The 15,900-nt window shown below is 47.9% G+C and overlaps 1 protein-coding gene across 2 annotated transcripts in view; it reads right to left on the bottom strand.

Annotated features, from left to right (window-relative positions):
• The window catches only part of EPHB1 (EPH receptor B1), a 451,560-nt gene that overhangs the window by 110,078 nt on the left and 325,582 nt on the right, over window positions 1-15,900 (bottom strand). For both annotated transcript variants that reach the window (XM_043874863.1, XM_043874864.1), the window contains exon 5: window positions 15,180-15,515. In XM_043874863.1, the coding sequence (XP_043730798.1) occupies window positions 15,180-15,515 (336 nt within the window). The remainder of the gene's footprint in view (window positions 1-15,179; window positions 15,516-15,900) is intronic.

Here is a 15,900-nt window from a genome sequence, read left to right as displayed (position 1 = left end):
ACATTTTGACTATTGTGAATAATGTTGCTAAGAACATTCATGTGTAAGTTTCTGTGTGGACCTATATTTGCATTTCTCTTGGGTACATGCCAAGGAGTGGAACTACTGGATCACATGGTAATGCTAAACTCTCTTACTCTTTCTAGAGTAGCATTTCCCAGCTAAATCATCCCTACACTAATCACCTGCAATCTATACCATAGAACCCAGCTGTGAGGAAAACAAGGAGGGTGGTAAGGAATGGTAAGGAGCCAAAGTCCCAGCCCAGAGCAGCAGGAGTTAGCAAAAATGCAGATGGACCATGCTTGGGGCCCTAGAAATGCTACAGAGAGAGGGGGGCCCCTATTCTGGCTTTGCCATCTGCTTACTGTGTGGTCATGGGTTAAGGTTACTTAACTTCTTTGGACCTTAAATTCTTCAACTATAAAATAGGAATATTAGCCCTGATGTTATGAGGTTTTCAAATGTTCTGAGGATGTGCCCTGTGTGGTCCATTGCTTCTTCCAACTTGATCCAGTCTGCCAACAGTGGGGACTTGGCAACCAGCCCAAAGTCTCCTTCTGGGTCCACCACTGTTCATAGATGCAAATCAATCCCTGGGCATAGGTCCTCAAGGTAAATGTGAAAAGCACAACTCCGTGACAGGCCTTGGGTATTTGTATGATAAATATCTTTGAGGGGATAAATAAACATGTCAACCCAGTCAAAGTGGAGCGATGAATAAGAATGGGCTTAGAGAACAGGAAGGCTAACAGCAGGGTTCCCCGGAGGTTGGTGTGACAAATGCTCCGGAAGAAAGATGGTTTCCTGTAACATCTCGGGGTGACCTGCAGTTTTGCTGGGAAGTAATCTAGGAAATAAACGATGGGGTGCCTTGTCCTTGAGGACAAGGAGAGCTTGTGACTGTGGGGAGGGGATGAGGCAGGACCCAATCATCCGGTGGTGTGAGTCAGGCCCAGGAGTCATGGAGGGTCCCTTGGCTCTGTGCCCACATTTCTTCTGGTCTGGTCACGCACATTGACTAACACGTAACACCCTGTCCCTGATCCTTGTCTCCCTCTGGGCCTCTTCATATTATAGTACAGCGAGATTAACCATCCCAAAGCTCATTTTACCTACTTCCTCTGATGTTCCAAAACATTCATTGGATCCCCATTGGAAAGAGATCTCTAACATTTCACAATGTGGCAGCCTCTGGCCAGTCCAGGCTGCCTCCCACCCTTGGAGGATGCGCTGCTCTCATCTCACTGCTCTACTCACTGATCCCAGCAGAACTCCGCTTTGGGGATCTCTGCCTGGAGAACCACCCCCTCTGCCCACCTCTCTTCATAACCCCACCAAGGCCCAGATCACGCCACACACTGCCCTGGCTTAGCTGTGTCAGACCACGCCCAGCAGAGTGTCCCTTCCTTCCTCCCAACTCAGTCCTTATTTTCAATAAAGCTCATTGGACTGTAATTACCACCTTGGGACACAGCGCACTGGGACCTAACTTCCCAGGTGATCAGCTCTGCTCTCTATCACTGGAGTAAATTCTTTAGGGTAGAGGTCTTGTTTTTACCCTCTTCCCACTGTGTTAGCACATAACAGATGCTCAGTAAAAGTTTGCCTTTACTGGAATGATCAGGGGCTCTTCTCCAAAGGCATTAGAAGTAAAAGGGGTCAAAATCACAGGTTTAAAGGTCAAACTCAGACAATGACCTATAAAGGAGAAAGATGTGGGGTGGGAAGGCAGAATTGTGATTCTGCAGCCTGTACCTGGGAAGGAATATGGAGTGGGTCTGAGTATAGAGGTCTCAGGGGAATGGGACAGGAGTGCTTCTAGATCACAGAGGCAGAAACTGGGGAGGCTGGGGCCATTCCCATCTCACTGGAATGTTTCAGCTGAAATGTTAGCCTAACATGAATGGTTTGCTAACTTCTTTTCTTTTCAAATTGTGGAATTCTTTCTCCCAAGAAAAGATTCCCTGAAGCATAAAGTGTGAAACAGAACCATGCAGTGCTGCTCTGGGTGATTCAAAAACAGGGGTCCCAGAACCTTGAGGCCAGTCCATTTTCCATCTCCTCAGCCCAGACTCTAAAGGGTTTGTGGAGGGAACCAAACTGCTGGGCAGCCTCCCCTTGAGACCTCAGATTAACTTTTGTGAGTTCCTAAAAGGCACTAGTGATGAGGTTGAACCTGAGGAGTTGGGGGTGGTCGATTATCTTTTTCTTTACATGAAACACACCCTTAGAAAAAACCCAAAATCTATAAATGTCAGCTAAAGACATCAGACCCAATAGTACTGATGACAAAGAATAATTTGCACACAGAAGAATTGTGCAAGTGATGAACTGTGTGCAGAGGAATCTGTTTCTTCTGACATCCCTATTCTAGGAGAGAATTTTGTTGAGAAGGTAATGCTTAGATAACAGGTTCCTCTTCTGTTGATGAAAACTCATTTCATTGCACAAATAGGCTTGAATTTTACATTAGGAAACCTGACTCATTAAATATTTTTGGTGCAGTAACATTTCTGGTCAAACTAGATTAAACAAATAAGCAATTAGTTTGGAGACTGGGTATGAATACAAAAGCAGAATTCATTGTTTTTCTAATTGTTTTTCCCTAATGTGGGCATTGGCGTCTTTGCTTTCACTCTGAGCCCTGCCTTGAGATGCCCCAGACAATCCGTTCCAATCTCCCTCTGTACCTTGACTCCCCTGGGGACAGAGGACTGCTCTGGGTGGGTGGCATCACTTCCATGCTGTTGTAGAGTATTACCTGAGTCTCATCACGGGCTCAACCAAGTGTGATCGGGGAGAAAGTGACGGTTTGCAGCCTGGGTACCTGAGTCAGCCCCACACCCACTGGGAGGCACCTCCTTCACTGGTCCACCCACTAAGGGTTTGATTCTAAGCCAAGGGGTCATGTGACAGTGGGGGCTGGGGCCTGGGGGCTGCTCTGGGGGTGTGGGTTTACAGCAGAGGCCTTTGTTTCTGATAATTACCTCCGAGGCAATTATCTGAAATGACCCGAGAATTCTCTGGTTCTCTCCTGGAATCCTCTACCTGCTAGTTCTCAAATGTATTCCCAGATCAGCATCACCTGAGAACTGGGAAGAAATGCGGCATTTTGAGCCCCACCCCAGACCTACTGAATCAGAAACCCTGCGGTGGAGCCCAACAGCCTGAGTTTTAACAAGCCCTCCAGGGGATTCTGGGGCAAGCTCAACTTTGAAAACTGTTTGTCTAGAAATCAGAATGTTACATTTTAAAAGGACATCCGGGATTATTCAGTTTTCTGTCAATTCTTACAATTTATGGATTATAGCACTGAGAGAGAGAGAGAAAGCTGACTTCCTTGTCCCTAGCAAGCTAGAGCAGAGTCTGAAACAGCATGGTTCCTGACCCTGAGATGGACTCTCTCTCCCCTCCCCATATACTCAAGCTCCTAGCATCTTCAGAACCCCTGGAGGATGCACAGCATGGGCAGGGTCACATAATTCATGGTTGCAGAGATCAGGGGCTCCACAGAGGTGAATGTGCACAGATCCCTATGCTAGGAGGATGAGACATCCTAGTGAGTGTGTCCTGGGGCCGCTCTGCCTGCTGGGTCATCCCTCCTGGCAATTTCTCTCTCCTGGGGCAACCAGAAGGTGCGCTGGTAAAAGGAAGTGACCCTGAATGCTGTGCCCCATGGCAGCAGGAGGCTGTGAGGGGAAGTGTGAGTGATGGGGGTTCTTGTCAGGTGATGTCTGTCTTAGGCAGGGGCCCCAGGGTGGCTTGTAGGGTGGCTGGGGCAGGCCGTTCAGCTTCACCTCCCACAGGCCTGTCAGCCTTTGTCCTGTGGGACCAGAGCGATGGTAGCCTTGGTTTGCTGAATGCTTGATCACAGGAGGCACCAAAGAGGCCACAGGGGAGAGCAGATGACACCCCGTGTGCCCTCTTGCTCCGTGATTCTCACCCACACACCTGCAGCAGGGCACCTACCACCACCACCCAAAGCCTGTCATCACCACGCTGACACCAGAGAGGGGACCCATGCCTGCAGCCGCTGTGACTCTCCTCCCTGGGCCTGGAGGTCAAAGTCTTCTGGCCTCAGGGCCAAGATGTCCCCTGCAAGCTGGGCACTGCCCAGCGGCGAGCCTTCCCTACACTCCATCCCCACCATATTCAGGGCCTCCATCCCCTTGACCTTGACTTCCTCCTTCACCACCCTGCACACCTCTGCCCCAGGCCCTCCAAAATGACTGCTCAAGAACCAGAAAACTCCCCAAGGCCTCCACCAGGCTCTTTCCAGAACATTCCCTCCATGTCTTCCTTAGGGAACAGTAGCTCTCCCTGCAGACCCCTCCGTCCTGCGGCTCTCCCCAGCATGGTGGTTATGACTTCATGCCCAGCACACCTCAGGGTCAGGAGGTGGGCCGTGTCCTCCTTGTGCCCCATCCACCTGCACCCTCTGCACAAATGCCCTTGGGCTGGACCGCTGCTCCCCGAGCCTGGGACGGCGGTGCTCTCCCTCCCACGTCACTCCCTGACTCACTGAAGCCTTGGGCTTCCCTCTCTGTCATCTTCTCAGTCTGTGCCTCGCCCTCCTGTGGGTAACTCCAAGGTCCACCTGAACAACGCACACTCACTCCCCAACCCCCACAACTCCTCCAAATCCTTCCCTTCCTGACATTCACTTGGACCTGGCCTAGCCTGAAGTTGCTCCAATTTCAAAGCCACACATCAAGTATACTTTTTGAATGCAAGCAGCCTGCCCACCTGGGGCAACCTCTGATAACTCCACCCACACACCCCCAGCCCCACCCCACCCCCCACAGCTTAACTGTTTCTGCATAGCCCTATCCTAATTCGTATCCTGCTTCATCCAGCTTGGGTCCCATTTTGCAATAGCGTAATTGACAATACTCCCCTAAGCAACAGGAGTGAGTTGCCTTCATCTTTCCATAGCACACAACCAGTAAAACTCAACCTGAGAGAGACCCACCATCCTCTTTCTATAGGGCCTGCTCTGAGCAGCCAGACACTGCTGAGAAAGCCACACAACAGGGCAAGTGGGCAGCTTTGTAAATGGAAGATCACCAACTTCAAATGAGCCTTCAAAATACTTTCTAGAAATGCTGAATTTCTCTGGTCAATTCCATCTCCCCTTCTCTGGAGTGCACTGCCTAACATTTTTCATTCTCCTTCGACCCCAAAGCCTCCTCTTTTATTCTCAGCAACCAAGCTTATCTCCCACCTACAGAGAAAATAGAAGACCGAATGTCCAACTGCATACATAATATCTCTGCTTGGGCACTCAGAATCTCCACCAGTGACACATGCACAGAACCCAGCCCACCATCCCTCTGCCCTTCTGGGAGCCCCTCTGCATCTCCAACATATTTGCAAATCAGCCCTTCATTCTCCTGCTTTGGTTTCTTTGTTTTCCATGTAGGCTGCCTGAGGAGCCCATAGAAAAGCTGCTCACTGAGCCAGACTTCCAGCACCCTCCCTGGGGAGCCTTGGCTTATGAGAACTCAGTTCCCCTGTGTTCCCTCAGGTGGCACCCACTCAGCCTCCTGAAGCCTGTCTCCCTGCTGAGTTGCAGCACCTCCTCAGAGACTCGGGGCTACCTGTTTGAGCCTTGAACCTCAGTGACCCTTTGAGGCCTCCTTCTTTGCCCTCCTTGTCTTCTCCCCCTTCTAGGGCATCAGATGAGCCTACAGACACCAGGAAGCCCTGTCTCCACCCAGCACCCCCAACACCCACCTCCTCACAAGCTTCCCTCCCCACATGTAAACCCGTTCCTGCAAACAAATGGCAGTGTACTGGGTCAGGAGATGCCACCAAACTGTGAACATTATGTCAGGCCCAAGAGGACTTCCTGGGACACGGGACACTGCACAGAGGTACCGGGATTACTGGAGCCGTGAGACCTGGTCTTTTCCTTTAGGAGCTCTGGTCCATCAGGAGAAATACAGTCCACGTGCACAAACAACTCGTGTATATCTAAGAACTCAGGCATTGTCCTTACAACTAGTACAGCTCAGATGACAACACATGCATGGCGGGTTTCTATGGGGCTCCCAGGGTCATGAATGGGTGCTTGTTCCCCTGAGCTTTTCTGGATACAGAAAGCATTTGTTCTGTCCAGAAAAAAAGACAGAAAGGAAGAAATACAAGCACATATTCAAATCTCCAGGGTTCAATACTACAGCTGATGTTGCCCTGCAGCTCTGCTCTCAGAGGAAACTGAGCCCCAGGCCTGGGATGCTGGCAAAAAGTGCCCCTTGCACTAGAATAAATCTGGGGTCCAGCATTGCCTTTATTTACCCAGAATGTGTAATGTGTCTTTTTTCCCCATCTTTCATATCCGCTCAGAGAAGATGTTAATTTTCTGAAATTAAACACTTAGCTTGATTACTGTTTTGTTAATTGCTGCATTCAAAAACCCCTGGTGCTTCTGCCTGTTTAACATGGATAGTGCTGTGAAAATGATAGGCGCGGAGCCGGCATGCAGGTGGACAGACAGCAGCCCTGGAATGCCACCCTGACATCCCCGCTGGTGCCTGCTGGAGCAGCTGGGGCCCTGACTGTGGGGGAAGGGGCAATCCAACCCCCGCCCGGCGTGGCTGAGTGTCTCCCACACAGGGCCGTGTTTTGGAAGAACACTGCACCCAGGAAGTCCAGGTCTCAGCAACATCTGGGAGAATGTGGGGTCTCAACTCTAATCACAGTGCCTGCCAAGAGATGCCAGAGGAAGGAAAGACCACCAAAGAACGCAAGCTATACCATTTGTTGATATCTGAGATGAATTTAAGAAGGACTGAGGCATCCATTCATACGTTCATTTGATAATTTATTAATTCATTCAATGAACATTTCTCAAATGCTATTATTTTAGGCAGCTAGCTAGACACGGGGAAACCATAGCCACACAGATGGATATAGGACCCAACTCTCCTGGAGATGACACTCTGTTCAAGGAACTGACATTTCCCAGAGGAGCAAGGAGCCAGCTCATTTGACTGGGCCACCCCCTTTGTCTGGGCTACAAAGCAGACAGAAACTATCTCCTGATCCAACTGGAGGCTCCCTCTGTAAAGAGGGTGATAACAATCTCATTCGGACTTTGAACAGGAGAGGATCTTACTATAGTTCACTGCCGGCAATCTCCTTTTCACCTAACAAACTCTGTACCTAGAGCGCTTGGCCCAAGAGCTAGTAAAATGAGCAAATAGGTCCCCAGGGTCCATGGGGCCCTCCAGTCATCCTCAGAGCAATGCAGCTATTCTCAAGCTGTTAGCAGCATCCCTAGGCATTGCTCAGGACTGGAACAGGGAGCATACCTATGCCCAACCACTGAGTGGCCCAGCAGGTGAAATCTGTCCACAAGAAGTTCCAACTGCTCAGATAATGAATAATATAATATTCCACCCAGTACTGTCTCTGTGTGGGCTTCCCAGATGGCACTAGTGGTAAAGAGAATGCTGAAGATGCAAGACATGAGGATTTGATTCCTGGGTCAGGAAGAGCCCCTGAAGAAGGAAATGGCACCCCACTCCAGCATTCTTGCCTGGAGGATACCATGGACAGAGGGGCCTGGCTGGATACAGTCCCTGGGGCTGCACAGTCGGACATGACTGAGCAACTGAGTGCACACCTGTGTGGCCAACAGCCTCCCCAGACTGAAAGCTCTTGAGCAGCAGCATGTGATCACATCCTAACTCTCACAAAGTGTGAGGCTGTGGAACCCAGAGCCCAGCTGAGATCCCCCTCGGTGCCCTTCTGGGCCTCCGAGCCCAGTTTCAATGAATGCTGGGGACCAGAACATGAGCTCCCCAAGACACAGACTCCTGTCTGTGCTGTTTGTTCCTGTGTTCTTCGTGCTTGGAACCATGAATGACACACAGAAGACCTCAATAAATATTTGTCGAGTCAGTGAATGAGAGCCCCTAGAAGCAGAAGGCAAGCAATCGGCAAGTGGAAGGCAATCGCAAAGACTGTGGTGAGTACATTTCCAAAGTTAGCATGCTTAAACAAACAAACAAATCCCCCTCTGAATGTGGCTGCATCTCACTATGTTCCTTTGAGAGCACTGGGGCTCCTGGTAATACCCGACAATCAGTCCCTTACATTTTCCCTCTAGGATCTATAGGGGAGGAAGGGACCTGGTTCCCTGCTGACCTAGAAGGATCACTTGCCCACCTGTGGATCACCAGGACATATTACGATCACTGCCCATCAACCAAACATATGTCATATGCAGGGACTAAAGAAGCGTGGCAAATATTTATCAAGACTTTGTGCCTAGTGCTGTGTGGTCCTTCTCTCATGAAGCTGGGGTGGGGTGGGAAGTCTGAGTCTCTGCAGAGGTCACCGTCTAGTGCAGAACCTAAGGCTGCCAGTAGTGGAAGCCCATGACTTTGGTCAAGGGCAATGCTACATGCTGACCTGCTCAGCTCAAAACACAAGAAACTCTATTTGCTAATGGCAGGACCTCTCTGAGGCTGCTTGGATGTTCCTTCTCAATAGCAGGGCTTCAGAAACAATAAAAACAACCTTTTTATGATAAGAAAGCAATGAAATGAACTATGAAATTGAATTGAGGACAGTAAAATTTTCATTGACTTTAGGTTTTTAAAAAACTTTTCCTTATTAACTTCAATGAAAATTTTCCTTAAAGTCATTCCCATCTTTTTGAAGTTTCGACTCAATCTTCTCTCTGCTCTAGAGCAAATTTCACCTGCTAATTTCCAATGAGACCAGCCCTTAAAAACAGACTAGATTCAGCATATGGATCGTAACACTCTAAATTTTCACAGGCAGCAGTGTAATATTGTTTTAATATTTAATTTTGAGATTTACATAATATCTTTCCTCCAAAGAGCTCAATATATTGCAATATCATAAAATTCCTTTTCATATTCAAAGATTATTCTTTATGCATGCAAATACTATATTTAACCAAGGAATAATGCAAATTAGGTGATGTGTTCAGAGGAATTGGTGGGCTGGGTAATTCATGTATGGGAAAAGTAGCATCTCTGAGTGACTTTAATTGTTTGGGAACTTCAAAAATGCCTTAAAATGGACAAACTAGGGGCTTGTGGCGATTGACAGAGTGGTATAGAATTTTTTAAATAAAATTAAGTAACAGGTTGTGTCTGTGTTGCAGGCTCAGGGGATATGTTAGTATTTTACATGCAGTCAGCACAGCAGGCCATATATGAACTGTGTGTAATATAAATGTCAGATAGAAATGCTGCTGATGCGTAGTGCAAGGGAAAAGTGCTGCTTCTCCAAACACAATGAGGAGAGACAGTCAGGCTTCTCGGAGCCACAGAAGGAACCTGTTCTGGATATACACATCCCATTCCATCCTCACCCTCTCCATTAACCCCCTGGGACACAGATTTCCCTGCTCTCCTTTCTGGTACCTACTCCTTTCATGAAGAATGGCCACACTGACATCTGTCATTTATCTTATCTAGATGACATCAGTCCCAAACAAAGGGACTCGGGGCTTTGGAAAGAGAAAGACTGGGGGAAAAAGGCCCAGCAAATTGCTATCTGGCTCAGGATACATTCTCAGAAATGATGCTCATCTCCCAGTCCATCACACGGTTTGCAAAGTGATTTCCTATCCCCTGTGTCATTTGCTCATCACACAGCACTAGGAAGCAGGTGTCATTACTCCCATCTTACTGGGGAGAAAGGAGGGATTGTGGCAATTCAATGGATTTGCGTGAGTGACGTGAGGAGCAGACAGAGGGACCAAGCCCAGGACTCCCCCGCCCACTGCACAGCCACCACCATGAGCCCAGGAATCAGGGAAGGTGACTTCCCCATGGTGGGATGAGATGGTACATCACAGCACACTCACCATTTAGGCCTGGGTAAATCAGATTAGCTCTTTAAGTCTATGGGTAAGTCACAGCCAAAAAGTCACATCCAGAATTGGATTTGTCTGCCTCTCAAGTGTTTTACGATTTTCTAGTTATTTGTCAACATTTTTAATCTGGATTTTCAGTTTCTAGGATCTGGCAGCACTGGGTATGGCCCTGCTTGCTGGAGCTGAGTACGGGCTGCTCCTTTCTCCCCGTCAGTTCTCTGTGGTCCCCACCCCTCCCTCCTGTCTGGCCCTGGGTTGCTCCTCTCTGTTACCTGCCTGGCCTCATGGGTCTTTGAGTGTAATCTCTCTGGCTTAGATGCTCCCAAATTTACTGACTTTATGTTACCACACTACAAGTTGATTTTATGGATGTGCTGGTCTGGTTTGTCTTATTTTTTCCAACATTTCCTCTAAGGTCCTTGTCCCCAACTCTGACACTCTGAGTCTAGTCGGCAGAAAAGAGAAGTAAAGTTTGTCATTCACTTTAATTCTGTCTGACAGCTGGATGATCCAGCCATCATTATGAACCTGGGGCCAGGTGCCAGAGAGTGACTGCAGGAGTTAGTGGTGATAACAACCTCTCTGCAGATCGCTGGGCCACTGCGAGAGAGAGAGTTCCACCTGATCTGGTCTATTTTAAACTCAAGGCAGCTGTATTCAGTGCAAGGCTGCATCCCTAAAGACCTCACGTAAATCTAAGCTTGCATAATTCATGACCAACCCTGACCAGAGATGATGGACATTTTTTTGACAGCTAAAGTGGCCCAGCTATGTGGCAATAGCTTAGAGGGAGCTTACAACTTACACGGCTCACCATAATGCGATTTTTGATTTGTCCGAGAATAAAATGGATACAAACCTGAGTATGAAACCCAGAAACATCATTTGCTGGCTGTGAGAGGCTGAGCAAATTTCAAAAGCACTCTGAACCCAGTTTCTGCATCTGACCCACCTCATTTTTATAAAGAACTTGATAGGGACTTGACACATTGGAGTTGCTCAAAAGTGGTAGTTCTCTGCCACTGTCTATGAGCTGGATGAAGATCCTAACCCTGATACTCTCCAAGTGATTCAAGATCCTTGAGTAGTCTGACTATATACCTGACTGGGGTCATAACAGGAGGAGATGGAGCTCTCTGGATCTCAGGATTCAATAGACCCTTTGGTGTCCCCAGTCATGCTTGTTTCTGAGGGAGGAACTATTAATATATCTAATGTGTACCCAATGGACCAAAACATAACTATAAAATCTCCTTAGATCACAACCTTAGGAGCAAAAGAAGTGTATTGGTGACTTTCTCAGATAGAATGACGTCAACCATAACCCTTTTTGTCGGGTACAAAAAAAAAAAAAGTCAGCTAAGATGAGCTGTCTGCCTCCATTGGGTAGGGCTTATGAGGGTGACACAATGCAGCATCAGTGTGGTGTACCTAGGAAGCCCAAGAAAGATCAGCATGACAAACCCTGACTCTGTTGGAGAGTAAGGATGGCTCACCCAGCCACCTGTGGTCCATAGCTCCTAAACAAAGGAGGAACCACCCCAGAGGAGTATACAGTAACCAAAAGTAGATAATGATGTTCAGATCAAGTTCAAAATACTTGTGGCCAACTTGTCCAAACTCTTCCCTCATGTGACCCAAACATCCATTGTCAGGATCCAACTCACCTTGGGAATGATTTGTACCCCTTAACAATTGCATGCCTATCTCACATCTCCATCCAGAGGCAGGGGGAAGCCTTTAATGGTTCTGCTGCTGCTGCTGCTGCTGCTGCTAAGGCGCTTCAGTCGTGTCCGACTCTGTGCGACCCCATAGACGGCAGCCCACCAGGTTCCCCCGTCCCTGGGATTCTCCAGGCAAGAACACTGGGGTGGGCTGCCATTTCCTTCTCCAATGCATGAAAGTGAAAAGTGAAAGTGAAGTTGCTCAGTCGTGTCTGACTCTTAGCAACCCACGAACTGCAGCCCACCAGGCTCCTCCATCCATGGGATTTTCCAGGCAAGAGCACTGGAGTGGGGTGCCATTGCCTTCTCCGTTTAATGGTTCAGTGTCACAGAAAAAATTGTGAAAGGTAACCAGGTTGCACACTGAGGTCCCCTCCCCTCAGCAGGATGGCATTTTCTGGCTCTGGATAGCCCCTCTGTGCCTGTAAGCTCTGACATGGGGAGCCCAGAGACACCATCCACCTTTCAGGGCAGGAAACTGAAGGCAGAGGCAGAATGGATAGCCTGCTGACCCTTCTAACCCTAGATTCCTCAAGCCATTTGAAGTCTCTGTTTCCTTATTGGAAAAATTGGGAACAATAACACACAAGCCATAGAGTAATTATGAAGATCAAATGAGTCCATGTATTCCAAAACTGTAACTCAAAAGAGACACAAACATGAATAATAACCATTACTCACCTACTCCTTAATCAGGACCCACTTAGTAGTCTTCCGTCATTTCAGTTCGGGCTGTTCCATGAAGGGAACAGATGCTCAACGAACACTTAGCAGGTGACTTAATGACTGATCCCAGGACTACTCCTGGTCAAATTCTTTACCTGCCATCTATCTGAAAGTGAAAGTGTTAGTTGCTCAGTTGTGTCCGACTCTTTGCAACCCCACGGACTGTAGCCCACGAGGCTCCTCTGTTCACGGAATTCTCCAGGCAAGAATACTGGAGTGGGTGGCCCTTCTCCCAACCTTCTTCCCAACCCAGGGATTGAACCCATCTCTCCTGTAGATTTTTTACCATCTGAGCCATCACTCATGACCCAAATAATAGGAGAGATGTGGCCACAGGTACAGATAAGGGGTCACAACACACCCAGAGATGAGGATAGGGAGGCTGACCCGGATCTTGCCAGAGTGGAAGAGCTCTGAGGGTGCCCTGAAAAGCGGACAGATATGACTTCTTTGTGATACAGGGGTTCATCTACCTCATCCCTTCACAGATTTGAGTGAGTCACTAGGAATCTTTTGATGGTATTAATCTCTCTTTCATCTTTTATAAAATCTGGAGCTTCCATTCATGTTCTTAAAGTCCTCTTGCAGAGGTATAGGCTCAAGTGTTTATTTTGAAAGTTCTCATCCTTTTAGACAAATTATCTCTTGGTTGAAAATAATTTACATTCACATGTGGATTCACCAAAGCAGCACATTGTTCCTTGGTACATTGTTTCTTATCCAATGGATAAGAAATCACTGGTTAACCTGATCTTTATTTTATAATAACCATATGCCATGAAGAAGAAGTTGTAGCTTTACCTCATCAATCATAAACCTTTCTGACACCCTAATTCCAGAATTCTCAAAGAGAAGTCATTGCTTGGATGGTGACAGTGGGGCTAGGACTACAAAGTCAGGAAAAGTTAAGAATAAAGGGCCCATCAGAGGCGGAACAAAGGACATGAGAAATGCTTCTGGAAGGGCCAGTGGGTAAGGATAAAAATAAATATTTTGAACATTGGTGATGCAGGGTCCCTTGCAGGAGCCCTGGTCTCTCGGCCCCACACAGCCTGGGAAGGTGCAGATGGCAAGACAAGCAGATGGGCAGGTTCGGGAATAGCAGGGTAAGGGAAGGGAGGGGCAGAATCAAAGCAAACCAGTGTAAGTGGCAGGTTTGTTCACACATGCTTAGAGAGAGAAAAGACAGCCAAGCCCAGCGTAACATGACAGCCTGGCAGGATTATTATTCCCAGAAGCTGGGACACTAAAATATTTCAGCCAGTTTTCTGCCTTAAACTCTCCAAGGGAAATACTGCTAACAAAGGCTGCCCATGTTACGTGCTCATCATGATGCAGAAATTACCATTTCCTTCTCTTTGGGTAAGACAGGCTGTCACAACCTTTGTCTCCATGGCACTGGGGCTGTGGTCACCAGCTGGAGGCTTCCACACTTCCACTCTTATTTTCTCACTACACACGTATGCATGTAAACACGTGACCACACGCATACATACAAACACGCACACATGAACACACACATGCTCTCAGCAACAACGCAGCCATCTGGACAGCCATGCTCTCTGATGACACCTTTTTTTCTTCTCCGTTCTGACAGCTTAAACCCAAGAATCATCTGCCATCAAAGATGCCTGGTATTAAAAGAGGCAGAACGAGTCTCAGGACTGGGGGAGGGAGCAATGAGGAGTAGGAAAGGATGGAGAAGGATAGAAGAGGTCAAGAATTGGGAGCTATGTGGAAGGAGAGAGAGCTCAGCTCCTGCTATTCCACTAACAAGCTGTCCTTTTAGAATTTGCTGATTGAGAAAAATCCATAATTCCAAGATCATGGTCCACTGCCTATGATTCTCATCATTGTCTATAAGAGGTGATCTAAACATCCCCTTTGAACCTTCCCCCCAGGGGGGACATTGCTCATTTCTATTTCCTTTGGTATTTGATGCATGAATACAGCATACGATGCTTGGGATACACCACCTTGCAGCTCTGTACTTTGTGTTTATGCCCCGGAAATTTTTCAGTTAATGAGTTTCATGGGAGGAACAATGGTGTCCAAGTGTCATTGTATCCCTCACAGTGTCTAATCCACAGCTTGGCACACAGTAGATGCTGAATAACTGCCTCAATAATGAGGGAATAAATAAATAAATGAGTGAGTACATGAATGGACTGATGAAATGGATTTTAAAAAGGAATTGTTGCAAGAGGCGTGAAATGTAATAAAAGGAAAAGGTCGGAAGAGCAAAAGACAAGGAAATAGAGAAGAAAATGTGTTCTGAGCTATGCAGTACAAGGATGTACTGGCCATCAGGATCGATCTATTATAAACTGTCTGAAGTCTCTATAACAGCGTAGCACTCATCTGAGCAAGCTGTAAAGGAGAGTGCACTCTTGAATTGCATGGGTTTAATTGAAAAATAATCTATGAAAGCAATACTGACAAGATTTCTAGGAAGTTGCTTTCATTGGGTTTTCTAAGAAAGCAACACTGGTGTTCTCAAGATTGTGCATTGCTTCTGCCCATCCACCCACCTACCCATCCATCCATCTGTCCATCCATCCTTCCAAGGATGTTCCTTGAGCCCTAGCTGAAGGTGCAGAGCACTGGGTCCCACGCTGGCCTGAATATACATCTTTGCTTTTGTACCAGGCACAGGAAAATCCCTCAGAATCCAGTTCACTCTCAGAGGTGAAACCCTACCTCTCCATGGTCTCGAATGTCCATTGCCTGATACCTTCACTCCTGGGAGGAGGCCTGAGGACAGACTAACGGGTTGGGTGTGGCTGCAGCTTTGTTCCTGCACAGAGGTGGCAAAGTGTCAGCCCCACAGATGGAAAAAAGGAGCACAGACACCTCAGACTTACCAGCTTGGTTTGTGGTGATGTTGACAGAGACGTGCTGTGGGGGAAAGGGACTCTTGCTGGACACCCCATTGACAGCCTGGATGTCAAAGGTATATGGGGTATGGGCCCACAGGCTGCTGATGGAAACGCGGCACTCAGTCAGGCCCAGCTGCCTGGGCACGAACTCCACGTTGTCGTCACAGCGGGAGCAGCTCCGGCGGTCTGCCCGGCACTTCTTACAGATGATGTTGTAGGTCACGTCATCCCGTCCACCCGTCTCCCGAGGAGGGTGCCACTCCAGAATGATGGATGTCTCATTGACGATGGAGATGACATTGCGGGGACCTGATGGGACACCTGTAGGGAGACAAAGAAAGGCCCAGTGAGGTTGGGTGGAAGCTTGGCCAGCTTCTCTCCATCCCTCTTTGGTGTGATCCCACCCTCCTCACATACACACATCCCCTCTCCTCTCTCAACTCTAAACAACCATGTCCCAATCCTTTCTGAGAAAAAATGACAGATGGAGATGACAACCTGTTGCCAGCTCCCCTTTTAGTCATCCCAGTGAGGCTTTCCTTCTTTGAATCATGTCTGCCAAGGGAGAGGAGGATGGAGGTCTTGGATACAAGCCCTTTTGTTCTCAGGACTAAGCTGCATCCTCCAGGCAGCTTTAGCATCAGTGACATGTATACTGGACTCTTATTGGATTCCATGTCTCTTCTTAACTTGTATAGAACTCAAG

Source organism: Cervus elaphus, chromosome 19 (assembly GCF_910594005.1).
Source record: "Cervus elaphus chromosome 19, mCerEla1.1, whole genome shotgun sequence".
Taxonomy (NCBI): domain Eukaryota; kingdom Metazoa; phylum Chordata; class Mammalia; order Artiodactyla; family Cervidae; genus Cervus; species Cervus elaphus.
This window is presented reverse-complemented; position numbering and strand designations above follow the sequence as displayed.